Source organism: Sitophilus oryzae, unplaced genomic scaffold (genome assembly GCF_002938485.1).
Source record: "Sitophilus oryzae breed Bouriz unplaced genomic scaffold, Soryzae_2.0 scaffold_1177_pilon_pilon, whole genome shotgun sequence".
In the NCBI taxonomy this organism is placed as follows: Eukaryota; Metazoa; Arthropoda; class Insecta; order Coleoptera; family Curculionidae; genus Sitophilus; species Sitophilus oryzae.
The window spans coordinates 2,914,299-2,931,603 of NW_022145812.1; the positions used below are offsets into that span (position 1 = coordinate 2,914,299).

The 17,305-nt window shown below is 31.3% G+C and overlaps 1 protein-coding gene across 1 annotated transcript; it reads left to right on the forward strand.

The window, feature by feature from the left end:
- The first annotated feature begins 509 nt into the window (after positions 1-509).
- LOC115889638 (glutathione S-transferase D6-like) lies at positions 510-12,437 on the forward strand. The gene is made up of 3 exons (XM_030909690.1): positions 510-1,272; positions 6,160-6,449; positions 12,248-12,437. The coding sequence occupies exons 1-3, from the start codon at positions 1,132-1,134 to the stop codon at positions 12,435-12,437; spliced, it is 621 nt and encodes a 206-aa protein (XP_030765550.1). The 5' UTR covers positions 510-1,131.
- The last annotated feature ends 4,868 nt before the right edge of the window (positions 12,438-17,305 follow it).

The following is a 17,305-nucleotide window of genomic DNA, read 5'->3' on the forward strand; positions in this document are numbered from 1 at the left end:
TTGTAGACCGGCTGGTACCGAATAGACTGTGATAAATATAAAGAAAACCACACGGTATTGTTGATATTTCGCTTAATTTTGTTAGTTTATGTTCTTGAAAAATTCAGGTTTTAATTTAGAATAATAATTGGTATCACGAGATGACCTCGCAATCTTTATTTATTTCAGGATATGTTGATATACTCTACATATGTTGATATACACAACAGAATATCTGTTTATACAGTTTCAACCTTAGATAATATAAGGTTTCAACATTACTTTTAATAGCCAATTAATAAACTTAGGGACCAATCTTATTCTTTAAAATGTCATTAATAAAGTTATATTGATATAAATGCGAATTTTAAATTATGCAATGATCGTCTTTTTAGTATGATAATTTAGTTTTAAAAACAGGACCAATAGGTCATCAGATCGAGATTATTGTTGAGAATTTCAGCTGAATCATGGAAGAAGACCAAGAAATATATCTTGAAAGTATAAATGGCGATTACTTCGGTCACATTTAACTGAAATTGTTACTAGGGTAAAGACGTGTGGTGGTAAAATGTATGCGATTGTTTCAAGAAATATCAATGATAAAATATTTAGTTAAAAATTTTTTTGCTTTGTGAAATTTTTGTATAGTGAATTAAAATGGTTTTAAATGCGAATGTTTGTGATGTTAAAATGACTTTTCGAACTATATGGTGTGGAGCAAAACAAAATAATTGTGATGCAAGTGTTTAGAAAAATCGAACTATATTATTTATCAATCGGTTCCGAAATATATGTAAGTTATTGTAACCAGTGTTTTATCTGGTGACATGAGACCGGTCATCTTGTACGCAATTTATGCATAAATAACTAGTCCTATCGCGAAATTCAGCCGCGCCGCGATACTAAGTTCATCTCAATTTAGATAAGGCGCTTATATTTACCGAAAAATTTTACAAATAACTTAATCTTGATAGAGTGTAAAGTGTACGATTGTTTCGAATAACGACATCCATGTATTTGGATATCGCAAGTGTCTCAGTCGCTTAATAGCTGGCCAAAAACTTGCGACGCATTTATCGTTCAATCAGTTCCTCTTCGAACATTCGAGTGGTTATATCGTTTTGCGCGTTTCTTGAATCAGAAAAAACAATGGCTCCTACTCTGTACATGTCAGAAATCAGCCCCCCGTGCAGGGCCGTACTTATGACCGCTAGGATCTTGGGATTGACGCTGAAAGTGAAGAAAATGGATTTGGGAAAACAGGAGCAGCTTTCTCCGAATTTCCTTAAGGTATTTATTTTTCTATCAACGATAAAAGATGTAGGGTGACTAGTGATGAGCAAATACCAGACAAGACTTCCTTGATCTTGCTCTTGCATACAGTCTTGGAATTGGTCTTGCAGGGTCCAGTCTTGGTCTTGGTCTTGCGCAAGACTCTTGCGCAATTTTTATAATAGTATTCTTGGTAATTTAATACAAATAAAACTTAAAGAAATAAATTATTATGAAGAAAATTTGTTTGACGAAAAATTTTATTTTTCAATATATTATATTCAATCAGCATTTCTTTCTAACAACAACATTATACAGGGTGTTTCAAAAACACGTGCCATCTCTCGTGGGGAGATTCTTCACGTAAAAATAAGATTTATTTTTCATATCAACATAGGTCCGATTCTGCTTTGTTTCGTAGCTACAGGGTGTTAATAAAGCCTTAATATTTTTTCGATTTATTTTAATTTTTTTTCAAGTACTTTTAGCGTTTCGAATGAAATTTTGAGCGTAAAAGTTAAATTGCGACATATTTACCAGGGACGTGTCTAAAAGAAAAAAAAATAAAACCTAATTTTAAAACTTTTTAAAATTAGGTTTTTTTGTAATTATCTTAAATATCATTTTTTTTATTTGAAATTGTATTGGGTTATCACTGGAATATTTTTCTAAAAAAACATGTACGGCACTGACTTTTTTTCTCTTGTTAGCGAAGGAGTGGATTCTTCTTGATATTTTGTCGATTTCGGCTTCCTTGCAATTTTTTTAATTTGCCTTTGATCGAAGTCTAATAGCAACCTTTAAAAAAATTAATATTATTAACTTAGGAAAGTTTTAAATAAGTACTCATTGATTCCTCATCAAAAATATGAAAAAAGTTCCTATAAACACGGGTATGGGAATGCATAGTTTTAGAGTTACAGGATTTAGAACTTTTTAAAATTAGTTTTTTTTTGTAATTATCTTAAATACCATTATTTTTTTATTTGAAATTGCTGTAGGTTGGAGTAACAGTAATAATAACTAATAGTAATAATACTTAATAATAACTTATATAAATATATTTTATAATATATTTTATATATAATATAACTTATACTTAATAATAACTTATAAAATATATAATTTATTAATTGTGATTAATAAAATTGCGTTTATCTCATCAAGGAGGCTGAATTTCAAAATATCAAGACATCACTTTTAATTAGCATTAAATGGCTTATACAATTTTGATATCAAAAGAGAAAAAGTCAGTGGCGCACATGTTTTTTTTTTGAAAAATATTCCAGTGTTAACCCATATGCACGTCCCTGATAAATTTATCGACACTTTTTTAGCATTAAAATATGCAGCACTTATAGTAACTTTTACCCTCAAAATTTTATTCCAATCACTAAAAGTACTTGGAAGAAAATTATAATAACTCAAAAGATTATTAAGACTTTCACACCCTGTAGCTACGAAACGAAGCAGAATGGGACCTATGTGGATATGAAAAATAAATCTTATTTTTACGTGAGGAATCTCCCCACGAGAGATGGCACACATTTTTTGAAACACCCTGTATGTTATACTTTCGTATAACATATATAAACGTGAAAAAAGTCCGCAAGACTCTTGCATGCTTGGTCTTGGTTTTGATCTTGCGGAAGTCTTTCATTGGTCTGTTTTACAAACGCTCGTCTTGGTCTAGGTCTTGCTTTTATGCACGACCTAGATCAAAACCGCAAGACCGCAAGATCAAGACCGGCCTGGCTCATCACTAAGGGTATCAATTTGAAAAGTAGCAAACGGGAGTACTAATAATCAAATTGAGGTAATTTTTGAAGCCTATATCACCTCCTAAATGGTAGTCTCTTAAACTTTTTTTAATATCTACATGAAAAGCTCGCTGATTTCCTTTATTGTCTCGTAGCAAAATCTCAAATCGATTAGCTTTTGAGATATTGGTACATATTTTATTTAAAAACAAGCGACGTTTTTGAATGTTAGTAATCTTTTTCTTGAATAAAACAATGTCATAAAGGTCACAAATACACATAGAAGAAAACAATGTTCCATCTTCAGTATTTTTTGTCTAAAATATATTCCGGGTTGTTATTTTTCAAATTGTCGCACTGTGTATTCCGCTTTGAGGTTGATTTTCACTATACCTTCCGTTTCCATTCCATATCCGTTCCGTATTTTTTATTGTATTGACGCTATACGTAAGCTTCCGTTCCGTATCAGTTCCATACCTTTTATTGTACAATTTATAGTATCACGAAAGTTTTATTTTAACAATTTATAAATTTTGATAAAGGTAATAAATTTAATTAAAAGGTGAAAGAATAAATAAATATCAGCAAAATGTTAACAGAGCTGGCACAAATGTAAGAACTTGACAACGCTGTTTCCGATACGCTTCAGTCCGTCCGCCAAAAAAATGTATGGAAGGAAAGGATATGGAACGGAACGGGAACGGAACAGATAGTGTGCATTATCCTATTCATTTACATGATATAATATTTTATGTAAACGGAAGGGAAACGGAAGGCAGCTGATACGGAAGGTATAGTGAGAATCAACCTTAGTGTCACATATGTAATATTTTACGCCTATACTATATTATTTTTGTCTATATTTTTCTTCTGCTTCTATCGTGTCACCTGCTGTATCCAAATCGAGTTGGACACTTGGACGGTTTTGTAACATTCAAGTAAGTAGGCTGGCTGCTAACTTACTTGGATATTACGAAGCCTTCCAACTCGACTTGGATAGAACAGGTGTTACGATAGAAGCAGCGTATAAGTGCGACGCGCACAGCATCCATATTAGTATTCTTATATGACAGCATCCAAGTGTATTTGGTTAGGGTTTCCACAAATGCGTGTACTCAGAAATCCGGACAAAATCCGGACAAATGAACTCCGAAATCCGGACAAACTCCGAACGTCGCACAGTGTTTTGAAGTATAGGGGAAAGTGGACAAAAATGGAAAACTCGATTTTCACCGCCCGAAAATGTATTTACTTACATTACTAATAAAAGATAACATATTATTTTATATTTTAAACCAATTTTTATGATATAAAAATAAACTAAAAATATTTTTGGCAAAAAAAAATAATTATAATTTTTATAAATATGGAAAAAAATCTCCTGCAGCTCAAAGTGTAATTATTTCTTATTATTAGTAAATAACAAATTAAAAACAAAACGTTCGCCAGCCCAGTGAAACCTCTGACGAAGGGTAGGGGACAAAAAACTGACAATCTTTTAAGATGTTTATTTAAATTTAATTTGCTTCAAAAAAAGAAGGGGGGCGAGATGTTTCGGGACTAAAGAATTCCCATATTCAGGCCCAAGAAAGCTAAAATAATTACAATCAGAATAATAAAGAAATTCCAATAGTCATACAGAGGTCAAAAAATATAAAATACAATGACAAAACAAATTAAAAGGTTAAACAATTTTTTTCAAAAAAGGTAAAAAAGTTATTTCTATCACAATTATTCAATCACAGATAACATTATGGCAAGCTCATTTTGAAAAACAATTAAATTAAAGTAATAAAGGGCAATAATTTAAGTTCAACAAAAAACGAAAAAACTTTCTCACCTGGAAACGACTTTCTTCTTGTAAAAACGAATCAACTTCTTCAGAACAATCTTCTAAATGTAAACATAACTTAATTTTTTCACAAATTTTTGCCACTCTTTCACTTTTGGCATTATTGTTCAAAATATCTTTTATTTTAAGTACTGGACATTCTCCTAAAAAAAAATCGAAAACTTAAAATATCGCAGTTTTCCGCAGAAACTGAAATAATGGTTTTAAAGTAAAATACTTGGGACAACATTACACGAAAAATCTCGTCTACCATTTTATACCATTTTTTTAAAACCTTAAATAAAATTACACTACTAATTTTCATTCAGACTCGATTTGACTTTTTGTAAATTGGCCATAATAAATTGGCCATATATATAAAAGCAATGATCGAATTTAACTTCAATTAATATGGAAAAAGAATGTACTTACTATAAGTGTTTTTTCTCCATTTGTGCAGCTAGGAAATATTCTTTTCGTCTACACAATTAGTATTAAGTATTAATTTTTGTGACGTGATTGACAGTATAAAAAAGTCATTTTAACGCCTAGGTATAAAACTAAAGTACTTCTACGCCTAACCATAAAACTACGAAAATATATTAAACTGACATAAACTGTTAAATTCAACGAGCGTAACTATAGTTTCTCGGTATATATTTACATACAAGGTATGACTTTTAAATCTTTTTATATTATTTGGAACGTCTGAAATTGTATAAAAAAATTATTTGTGGCTTTTGAAAAAAATACCATGTTCTATTCGGAGTAAAAATGACTTTTTGTGCCTCGGCTGTATGTCAAACGCACAGCCTCAACACAAAAAGTGTCATTTTTACTCCCAATAAAACAATATACTATTATGAACTTTTATAGGACGCGAATAATATAATAGCCCCGGAATCAACAAAATATAAACTAAAATAACATTCACTTGCGAGGGGTGCACCAAAAGCCAAAAAATTTGAGCGCCAAAGTATAGAAATGGGTACTTTCGATCATACGTCGGTTAAGTAGAACTGTAGCATCGTCGAGACTAAAATATTCAACAAAGTAACTGAGAAATTAATTCAACTGTAACTCTAAAAAACTTTACTAAGTTAAATTGTTATTCCGGACTCTTTTCCAAATCAGGGCTGGACCGTCCCTGATACATTAAAAATCTGAACATGTCCGGGTAAATCCGGACGTATGGAAACCCTATATTTGGTTGAAGTACACTTGGACCGTGTCAACCGGGCTTTTGGTGAATTATTTTACTTTGAGTCTAAGAGAAATATTATTTGCAAGATAAGTAAGGGAAAATTGCTTTAGCAGATTAATCCTCAACATACTATTCCGACTCTGTGCGACAACGGATTCGTCATTTGGGACAGCCACGCAATAATCGCCTTCCTGGTTGGTAAATATGGAAACGACGACGAACTGTACAGCAAGGATATCATGGAAAGAGCGCTCATCGACCAGAGACTTCATTTCGATTCTTCGGTGGTCAATAACTTCACTAGAACTATTTTGGTGAGTCTACTGTCTACTACACGAAACATCCCCATTAATATTTTATTTAATGATAGTAAATTAAAATTAAAGCTAAACAGTTACCAGTCATTCAGTGGCGGACTAAGCCTGTCGGGGGCCCGGGGCGGCGAAGCTAAATGTGGCCCCCGGTCTGTTTAGATAATGATATACTTCTAATGCACATTTTGTAAAAATTGAATGAGGTATATATAATGGTTGACAAAATTCAAGTATTTATACAGGGTGGCCCAGGCTGAGCCTGCGTTAGAAGTTTCTAGAGAACTACAATATCTAGATACAAGATTTTGTGCATATCATTGTTTCACAATGAGATCTATCGATTAAAAATATTTTCAATATGGCGGAAGTACCGGAAGTTGACAGCAACTTTCTTATTTTAAATGGGTGACCCCATTTTTTATTACATACTTAAGTTCTCTGTAAAATTTTATGAATTTTGATATACCTAACGTTAACCGTTTTTGAGAAAAAAAAATATTTATAATTTTTGGAGGAAAAAAACTGCCTCTCAAAAATATATATGTATATAGCTTAAACGTAAAATTTAGTGATTGCCACAGCCACTGTACCATAAAGAGAAGACATGTGGCTATCTATGTCAAAAATTAAATTGTCCGAATGTCATATAATAATGGCCGCAGCTGTCATGGAATTGATCGATTAAAAAATTATCATAAATCATTTTTTTTTCAAATGGAAATCCACTTTTTTTATTTCACTCGTGAAAAGGCTTTCGTTACTTTCGTTTTTAAAATTTGTTACTTTTTGACTTTTGTATTTAAGATTTAACTTTAAAGCGTATATTTTTCTTGATTTTAACCAGTAGCCTATCACAGTATATTATCGATCATCATTTCCAAGCTAAATTTGCGCTGTTTTTTTTCGATCATATATCAACTAATCACTAAAGAACGAAAATACGAGGTATAATTATATAAACACACTTTTTAAACTTTTAAGCAGCAGTATAGGATATTCAAATAATTCATTTTCTGACAGATGGAAATAAATTGTCTGACTGTTTGACACTTAATGTCAAAGGAAGCTAGATAAAATCAAGAAAAATATACCTTTTCAAACTAAATCTTACATAACTTAAAAACGATTTATTTTAGGTGTAGGAATATGTCTAGTTAAAACGTAACGAATTGGAAAACCTTTTCACTAGTGAAATTAAAAAGTGGGTTTACATTTGAAAAAAAAATATTTATGATAATTTTTTAATCGCCCAATTCCATGACAGCTACCACCATTATTATATGACATTTGAACAATTTAATTTTTGAAATAGATAGCCACATGTCTTTTCTTTATGTCACAGGGGCTGGGATAATCACTAAATTTGACTTTTAGGCTGTACAAATTTTTTTGACAGTTTTTTTTGGTAGTTTTTTTCGTCCAAAAATTTTAAATGTTTTTTTCTTAAAAGTGCTTTCAGGGAGTCCTCTAAGATCCAAGGGGCCCCTTCGCTGTCTCAGGCCCGTGGCCCCCTTTATACTAAAGACTTCACTGCTCATCATCAGTAATGAAGCTAGAATACAAGTTATACTGTGCATTGGTTGTAATTTAAAATGTTTATTTAGTAAAAATAAATAATGAAACCATTGAAAAATAACTTAAAAGCTAAAATAAATAAATTCAGTCTCAAAATATATAAAAAATAATAATTATTCGATATTTTAAACAAAGAAAATTACCCCTAGATTTAATTTCCTAAATAGAAAATGCCATTGACAATTACTGGGGCCTGATAATTGATAATTAAGTAAATATCTGCTTCCATTTGTACTGTTTATAGTTGGCGTATAGGTACGTATGGTTTGCATACTCTACCTACAAACTGCTTTATAACTACTGAACACATATTGGCCTTGTTTGCCAGTTGAATAAAAAATTATTAAGATTTGGAGGCTAGAAGACGGGGACCGGGGCGGACCGCCCCTTCCACCCCCCCCCCCTTAGTCCGTCACTGCAGTCATTAAAGTAAATATATATTATAAATATCAATTGTTGACGTATGGGGTCGCACTTGTCGCTTATTTGAACATTAGTTAAGAAATCTTCATTTGTTTTTAAAATATAAATACATATTTTAATTACAATGGATTTATTATTTTAATTGTAATGTAACCTATACCGTTTAATTTTAATGTACAGGGTGGGTCAAATTCGACGCTTTTAAATGGAAACACCCTTTTCTATAGGAGATAGACGAAAACTAATATCGGTGTCTGGAGCTCAATTTTCATCAAAAACATGATGGTGAAAACCGCACATCAATATCTGTTACCGTTTCGCAGTTACGGGGTGTTTTTCAAAAATGTGCATTTTTTAACAAATCGCTGTAACTTTTTGCTATGGAAAATTTTGTATTTCTATGAAAACATTTCCAAAGCACCTTTTACGTAGAATTTAATTGTTTAAGTATAATTTTTTTTAAAATTAATAATTTAAGAGTTATCAACAGAAAAATTGATTTTTTATATGGGACACCCTGTATATTTTTTAATTTATTGAAAAGAACTTAAAATTACCTTTCCAAAAATATAACACACTTGATATTTTGCTCGATTCCTCTTCGAGATATAGAGTATATAAAAATTCGCCCGCTTTAAATAAGTAGGCTTTTGAACGGCATCGGCTGTAATGCAAAAAAAAATTCTAGCTGTGAGCATCAATTAAAACGAAAATAATATTTGCTATGAGAGATGCAGAATTTTATAACAATTTAAAATATATTTAATAAATATCAACACATTTAAACTATATCTTCTGTTATGGTCAGACGGGGCAGTTTTTGAACATTTCTTGCGGAACTCATTAACTCAGTGGGGGTGAAAGATACCCTCTCATAACTGCTAAGTATTTCTAATTCTTGTCTAGATTATACAGAAGAATAAGGAACCTTTATTCTTCCGCAAATATATCCATAGGATTAGATCCATGGACACTAAGTCAGGCGGCCTCGACGGCCAACGGCTGGGTTCTTGGTCAGCTATTCAATTATTCTTGAAATTGGCTGCAGAAATTTGCTGATAACTTCAGCGTTCAGAGGCGGTGCGTCGTCTTGCTGGAAAAATATGTTTTCTTAAAGTTCTCTTAAGGGCATATCATCAATATATCTAAGTCTAAAGCCTACTAGTTAAAAGTGGCGAACTTTTAAAAAATCTGTATTTCGAAGGGGATTATAACAAAATATCAAGTGTGCTATATTTTTGGAAAGGTAATTTTAAATTCTTTTCAGCTAATTAAAAATATGCAGGGTGTCCCATATAAAAAATCAAATTTTCTGTTGATAATTCTTAAATTATTAATTTTAAAAAAATTATACTTAAACCATTTTCTACGTAAAAAGGTGCTTTGGAAATGTTTGCATAAAAATACAAAATTTTCCATAGTAAAAAAGTTACAGCGATTTCTTAAAATGCATATTTTTGAAAAACACCCCGTAACTCCGAAACGGTAACAGATATCGATATGCGGTTTTCACCATCATGTTTTTGACAAAAATTGAGCTCCAGACACCGATATTAGTTTTTGTCTATCTCCTATAGAAAAGGTTGTTTCCATTTAAAAGCGTCGAATTTGACCCACCCTGTACAGGGTGGCGCACCTCATCAGCCTCGGTTGATTATACAAAAACGGAAAAATATAGAATCAAAATATTTTATGGGTATATGTGGGAAGGCAATGTGCATAATTTAAAATTATTTTAAAATGTACAGAGTGTATCAGAACTAAGATCCATACCAAAGTTATATTTTTTCTTATGGAACACCCGGTATTTTATTTCATTTTTGGATTCTTGGACATAAAATAAGGCAATTATTATAAGGGTTTAATATGTTTAAAAGCTTTGGTTTTTGAGATATTTAAAGGTATTTAAATATGCATGCTATAATAAAAAGTTTGTCAGCACCTTGTACATTACTTTTCAGAATAAGTTCTAGTGCTGACTTTCAAGACAGATAAATAATCTTTACTAAAAAAAAATATTGCTTTCTTAAATGTATACAGGGGTATGAAAAATGGCTGGTCTATTTTAAATATTTATTTTACATAAAAACTTCGATATTTCAAATGCAACACTATGTATTTTTTTAAATAAATCGAAGGAGATTTAAATGCTCGTTTAAACTATATTATGGTTTTTCAATAAACTTGTAATCAAGTCACACTTAGTAGCTATTTTGAAAATCGACATTAGTTATTTTTATTTAATTTACCTACAATAAGATTTTCTTGACAAGCGTTTCTTTGAAAAACTACTTTTCCTATTTTACAGAGCTGATGGTGTGGTATATGAAAAACCTATTAGGCCCTGTCGTTGGAAGTGAAGAAAATGAATTTGCCTTTCTTTTATAGAAAATCCAATATATCTACAAAGTGTCATAATGTATGTCCAAGACTACTGCAGTTTAGTTTTCTTGATAAAGATACCTAAATGCTTATTAAAATTCTTGGAAATTAAAATTAAATGAAAGTAGAGCTATTTTCAGGATTTAAATTATATATAGGATCCATAGAGCTAGTATCGATTTTGGAATGGAGTGCACTAACTGTCACTGTAGATTTCCATGGCGGCACCCCAATACATCTTGATTGCCATTTTATTGAAAGAATTTTTTTTTTTTTTTTTTTTATTTTTTATTTTAAGTCTATGGAAAATACGTTTAATGAGCATTTTAATATGCTTCGACTTATTTTAGAAAATACTGTAGTGTTGTACGTATTTTAGATAGCAAGAGTTTTATGTAAAGATAAATGTTAAGATAGACCAGCAATTTTGGCTCCCTGTATACATTTTAAAAGAACCGATAGTAGTTTTTAGTAAAAGTTTAGTTATCTGGCTTCAAAGTCAACACAAAAATTAACTCTGAAGAGTAATGCATGGGTGCACGACAGAGCTTTATTATAGCATGCATGCTTATTTAATTACTTAGATCAAAGAATGAAATGATAAAAGTATCAGATTGTTCCAAATTGGAAAGAAATATAACTTTAGGTGTTGGTATGGATCTTGGTTCTGATACACCCTGGTGGAAGGTTGTATGTGGACGGGTGTGGGACAGGGATTAGAATCAACCAAGGGTGAATGGAGGTGCACTCCACCCTATAATACCTTTTCAAATCATTAAGAAAAGTATTTCTATATAAAGATTAGAAAAATACCTAGGGGTTAGATCCACAGAGATATATATACGGATTTAGATGTCTTCCATGAGTTTAGTGCCTGAACAAACGCAAGAGGGCTCTTCTTTTACTTTAATTTTTACTTATTTGTATAAGTCAAGAAGTTCTTGGGAAGCTGTTTGTGATAATACATCAAGGTTATTTATCCAAAGAGAGAGAGTCTAGTAAGTATCTAAGGCAATTTCCACTAATTATTATTTTGACATTATTACTGGGCTAAAACAGAATATAATCCCATTTAGAGTTAAAATACTTTTTAATGCACTTTTAAGCAAAACTTGCAGGATTCTTAGGACATTCTTGAATTATTTTTATGCTTATAATTTTGGAATAACAACTAGATATATTAAAATATTTTTTTTTTTTTTTTTTTTTTTTTTATTTATTTCTTTCTTCTTACACCTACACAATTTTCCAAAATACAAAAAAATGTTTTATTATTATTAAAATCTACTAGGTATAGTCTATTATAGACAATATATACACTGTTTATCTAATAATTTATTTACGTTTCATTGTTAATGTAGAGTAGGTACGACATTTTCTAACACCAAAATACATCAATTTTGTAACCAGTTTTAGAATCTTAAAATTTTATTTATACCGTTAAGAGCAAAGATATAGAAAGGTGGGATAGTGCTTAATATAAAAGGAACAATTAATGCTAAAGGTCCTCTACAATGGGAATTGGCCTCCAAGTCCAAAGGGAGACAGTATTAGAAAGAAGGACATATTCTCTATTATATATTCAGGACAACACCGGTATCAGATCTAAGGAGACCAAGTTAAAGGTGGAGAAAGTAGGTCAGATCCCTCCCACCCACTCCACCTCACACAGGAGTTCCTCAGCCAGGGAATGACTCCCTCGACTATGAAGGGCGACACGGAGAGCCAAACTCCAATAGCCATTGGAAGGGTGTATATACCCTCGGAGGAAGAACTGTAGTCAGAGGAGGATTGCAAATACCCTATCCCCCTACAACAGATGATATGATAGGTTATACACAGGAGAACCACTAAAAATTGCTAACTCCCAATGCATTTTTTTTAGTTTCAAAGAACAGTTTCAAATTTGCTTAAGAGAATCCTATAATCTATGGCTTAGGTAAAACCATCTAGCCACCCAGGGAAGTAACAAATGTGGCGGCAGATTTAAATAGATGCAATTTATTTTTAAATAGATTTTTTTTTTTTTTTTTTTTTTCTTTTTTGAAGACCGTTCGATTTCCTACAAGAATATGAAATGTAGATCATCCCCAGTTGGTCCCAAGGACCAACATAACAAGTCAAATGAAATAAAAAACAAAGATTTATATAAAAGGGTTAAACCAGGTTAAACTATTTATGCAAAATTATTAAATGGTTTTGCTTATATCATTTTATGTGCATAGAAACCTACAATAAAATGAATTTATTTTTAATTTACATTTTTTTTTTTTGTTTTTTTCTGATAAAATGAAAACAACAGATTAAAAATTATAATATTTATTACTAAGGTACTGGATTTAGGAACACATAACAAATATCGTTGGAATACAAGGGAAAGTGACGTCCATTGAGAACAATGTTTTTTATTTACATGTATTATTTTTTTACATATGGACTTGAACAATTTTGTAATATAACATTGTGGAGTTTATGTATAAAAATATGGAGTTGATCAATTTTTTTGTAAAATTTTTTTTTTTTTTTTTTTTTTTTTTTTTTAAAAAATAAAATTCACGATCATTTGGACTTCGTTAGGTTACCTCACCTCACTTTCTCAGATTATTAAATTAAGAGCTGTTAGATAAATCCAAGACCTTTAACTTAAACCTTACCTTTAATAGAGATCTTAAAAATCAAACCTAGAAATAGAGAGTTCAAAGGATTCAAAGAAATATAAAAGATCCACGGTTGTAAAGATGAGATTGCAAGGCACAGTAGACAACCAGAGGCAATGAGGCTTGCACATCTCCGTTCAATTTCAAAACACAACTGAAGAGAAAGGAGGCCAGGCAGAGCCTGATTTGACGCCCTGGAACTATTTGAAATGGGAGATTAGAGATGCTGCATTTAGGAGAATGGGCTTCGACCATGGGTTGCATAAGAGTTTGGTTTGGTTTTATTTAAAGGAAGCTTCGACGAGTCGCATCAGGAGATTTTATCGACAGCAAGGATGCTTGGACATCTTGGAGTCCTCGCTATCACTTCCCTCTTTGAATTGACATCTATTTTGTTTTGTTTTTATATTTATAATTATATTGGTATATTGGTAAATGAATTTAAAGATTTATTATTATCTCAGTTATTCTAAACACTGCCCCTAATTCAAAGGGCTGGTATATTGCTCATAGTCGATTCAAGAGAGCTAATGCATGGGAAAGATGATTAGTTTTCATGTAAGTTCCCATACAACATAATAGTGTTTACAGATGATCCAAGGCTATTTTATTTTTAGTTTTTATTAAAAAAACTACTTTGTGATATTTCATCATTTGATTTATGGTCAAAATTAAATTATGCCAGTGTAGCCATTTAAAGGGATGTTATTACGTGTGGATGAAGAAGATACTTGGAATCGATGTTCGTGCTTCTGTAAGACAGTGCACTCTTATAGTGTCCACGAAAGCACAAGTTCAAGTTAGCCACCAGAACTATTAATATTGTATCACTCAGGCAAACAGATTGATCCTTACTTGACAAGAAGAATATTTGGAGGAAAAGAAAAAATAAGATAATAAAAAAAAAAAAAAAAAAAAAATTTAACATTTTATTTATAGAAAGTTTATTTATAGGTAGATTTATAGTTTTATACTGTCTTCTAACATTGTAGCAGTGTTCCAAGGTGTCAAGGGAGGAGTTAGTTAATTAGATTTATGCACAGTTACAGGTATGGAGGCTTTTTCAAACATAGAGTATCAAGTTCTATAATTAACATTTTTAAAATTTTTAAAATATTATACCAAACTTCAGGTGATTGAGGATAGTAAGAAAAAGATGTAGGATTTATATAGGAGAAAGGGGTATTATGCCAATGAAGAGAGGAACAAATCTAGCAAATGAGGATTTCTTATTTAAAAGGAAACTGGTATGGGGCATGTAATGAATTTGTATTTGTGCCACAAATCACTGAGGAAAAGGAATCATATAGTAATTCACATAATTGTTAACGGGATGATATTTAAAGAGTGTTAAAAGTGAGACTATTAGTCATGAAGCACACAGTGTTACTTTGTTTTAAATGTACACTTTTATTTAACACATAGAATCTAGCAGTGAGAGTTCAAAGGAACACAGTAGTATGAAATTATGAGTTGTGAGCCCAAGTTTATAGTAAAAGGTGTGATGCAGTAGAACTTAATCCAATTTTTTAGCTAGTATGTATTTTAGTAAGGGGATTATCAATCCCATGTTTTTAAATAAGATACAAAATACAGACCAAAGAGTTATTAATATTACAGTTGAGGGAAAACTATTTTATATTTAAAAAAAAAATTTCTTAAAATTCTAGGATCCATATAGTCTAATTTTCATAATAATGGGAATTAGGTATATGTACATACAAATTTTTGTTAGAGTTTCAAATGGGATCTGACAAGTTTCTTTTGTACTAAAAGATAAATGAAGTTTTTTCTAAGTGTACGACAAACCATGAAATGTGTTTCCTAGGCTTACAGTAACAGTTTTGTTTATAATAAGATATTTAGAGATGAATTTGGGTTTGTTTATCAGTATATTAATGACTTGAATATTGACAAATCAGATTTTTTCTTGCAATCAGAAAAAAAAAAAAAAAAAAATAAAATTGATGTTCTATTACAAGTTTGAGTTTTTATTGTCGAAAAAAGAAATAGGATAAATGCACTAATAATAATAACCTTAATAAAATCAATGATGTTTTTGTTATTGTAAGAAAGTTTGTTAGAGGGACATGTTATGTAACGTTTTAGAACTATATTTTGAAGGGACAGATAAAAAATAAAATAAAGAACATATTTTTTTTATTATTTGTAAATAGTTTTATATTAAAAATACAAAGCAGGTAATCATCAAAAATAAATAAAAAAAAAAAAACAAGTATTTTTTTTATGAATATACAACTTAAACAAAAAGTTGTTTAGAACAATTTTACCAAATTTGCAAAATTTTAAATTAGAGCACTTGTAATTCAGATTACAGAGTAAACTAGAATGTATGAAATGCCTTTAATATCATTTCAGTGTTTACTGAAAGGTCATCTGTCATCCATGGCGTCTTTTTGTCAGGAATATTCGTATATTTAGTGCTATTGCTAACACCAATGTGTACACGGGACTGGAAACTGATAATTCATTGATGCATATTAATGTAACTAACCCTTAAAATGGGCTGATAGGGGTTTCCTTCAAATTCGTTACTTGTATGGATTTAGAAACAATAGGTGAAGTATTTACAGTTACTTATAGATTACCACCTATATACAAAATGACACGGAGATCTGGAATATGGCGCCTAACTTGATTAGACCTTCTGCGTATGTTGACGCTCATTCTCTATCCCTTCAGCTCTCCCTGGACAGAACCCATAATTAATGGAGGCACTATTTGACAGCTATAAAAGGAAACAATTTTATACACTGTGTGGTGTGGGGCAGCTAGAAGGAGATTAAAATAAAATGCATACATTAAGCAGAATTACACCCCAAGAACAGATCATTCAAGGTCAGTATATCTCAGTTGAGAAGCTGGCTCACAGAGTTTATAGACTGTGTTGCAACAAAGGGAAGGGGGCTACACAGGCAGATCTTTAAGGTCACAGTGAATAACCCCTCTTACTCATTTCTACATTCTACATTAATACCAAAGTACTGTACCTATTACCTGCTTTTAGGTCAGCATTTACACATTTACATGTGTAGATAAATCCCAACATGGGATCTTTAGTAAGTCAGGTGAGAGAAATTACGACCTACACGACCATTTGCGGAAACCCTTTTTGACAGTGTACTGTTGCAGCGTTATGATACATACCTCCTATCAAGTGATAGGAATCCACGATCATAAAGCCACTTATTTTTTAGGGCTTTTTCTGAGAGATACCTAGATAAAGTCGTTGAATATTTCTAGGCATCCCAGAGTGGAATTACCGAGATATCATTAGAATTATCATTTTTTATAGCAGAGAGAGAGAGCAATCAGTAAATCATGATAATTTAAAACTCAACTTTTAACACAACAGGCCATAACTCAAAGGAAACCCACTTTTTAGATATTGCAAGAACTTTTTTATTTTCAAGGTCAAGGTCAATCATACAATGTTGCATAAAGAAAAATTCGATAAGGTTTGTTTTTTCCATTTCAAAGGTTATAAAACAAATCCATCCATTTTATTTTTTTTAGAGCTATATAATTTTCAGCAATCGTATAATTTTTTGTGATAAAGATTTTCACATGCTATCTACGAAGAAAATACACCAGAGGGGCTATTAGCAAAGTTTTGGAAAGAGCTACGATATTAGCTTCTAATGGAGATTCCAGGATATCGATTTTTTCAGAGTTCTAATAGCGATCAGTGTCGAACACCAACTAAGTTCCACTTATTTTTACCAAAGGAAATTACGAGTGTTTCCCTGGCTTGCGCCAAGGGAATTCAAAGGCTATAGGGAAGGGAATTACAGCTCGTTATTAAAATAAAACAAATTAGAAATTATCAGCTAGGACATAATTAAATCGTAGAGCTAGACACTTGTGTGCACACACACACCACC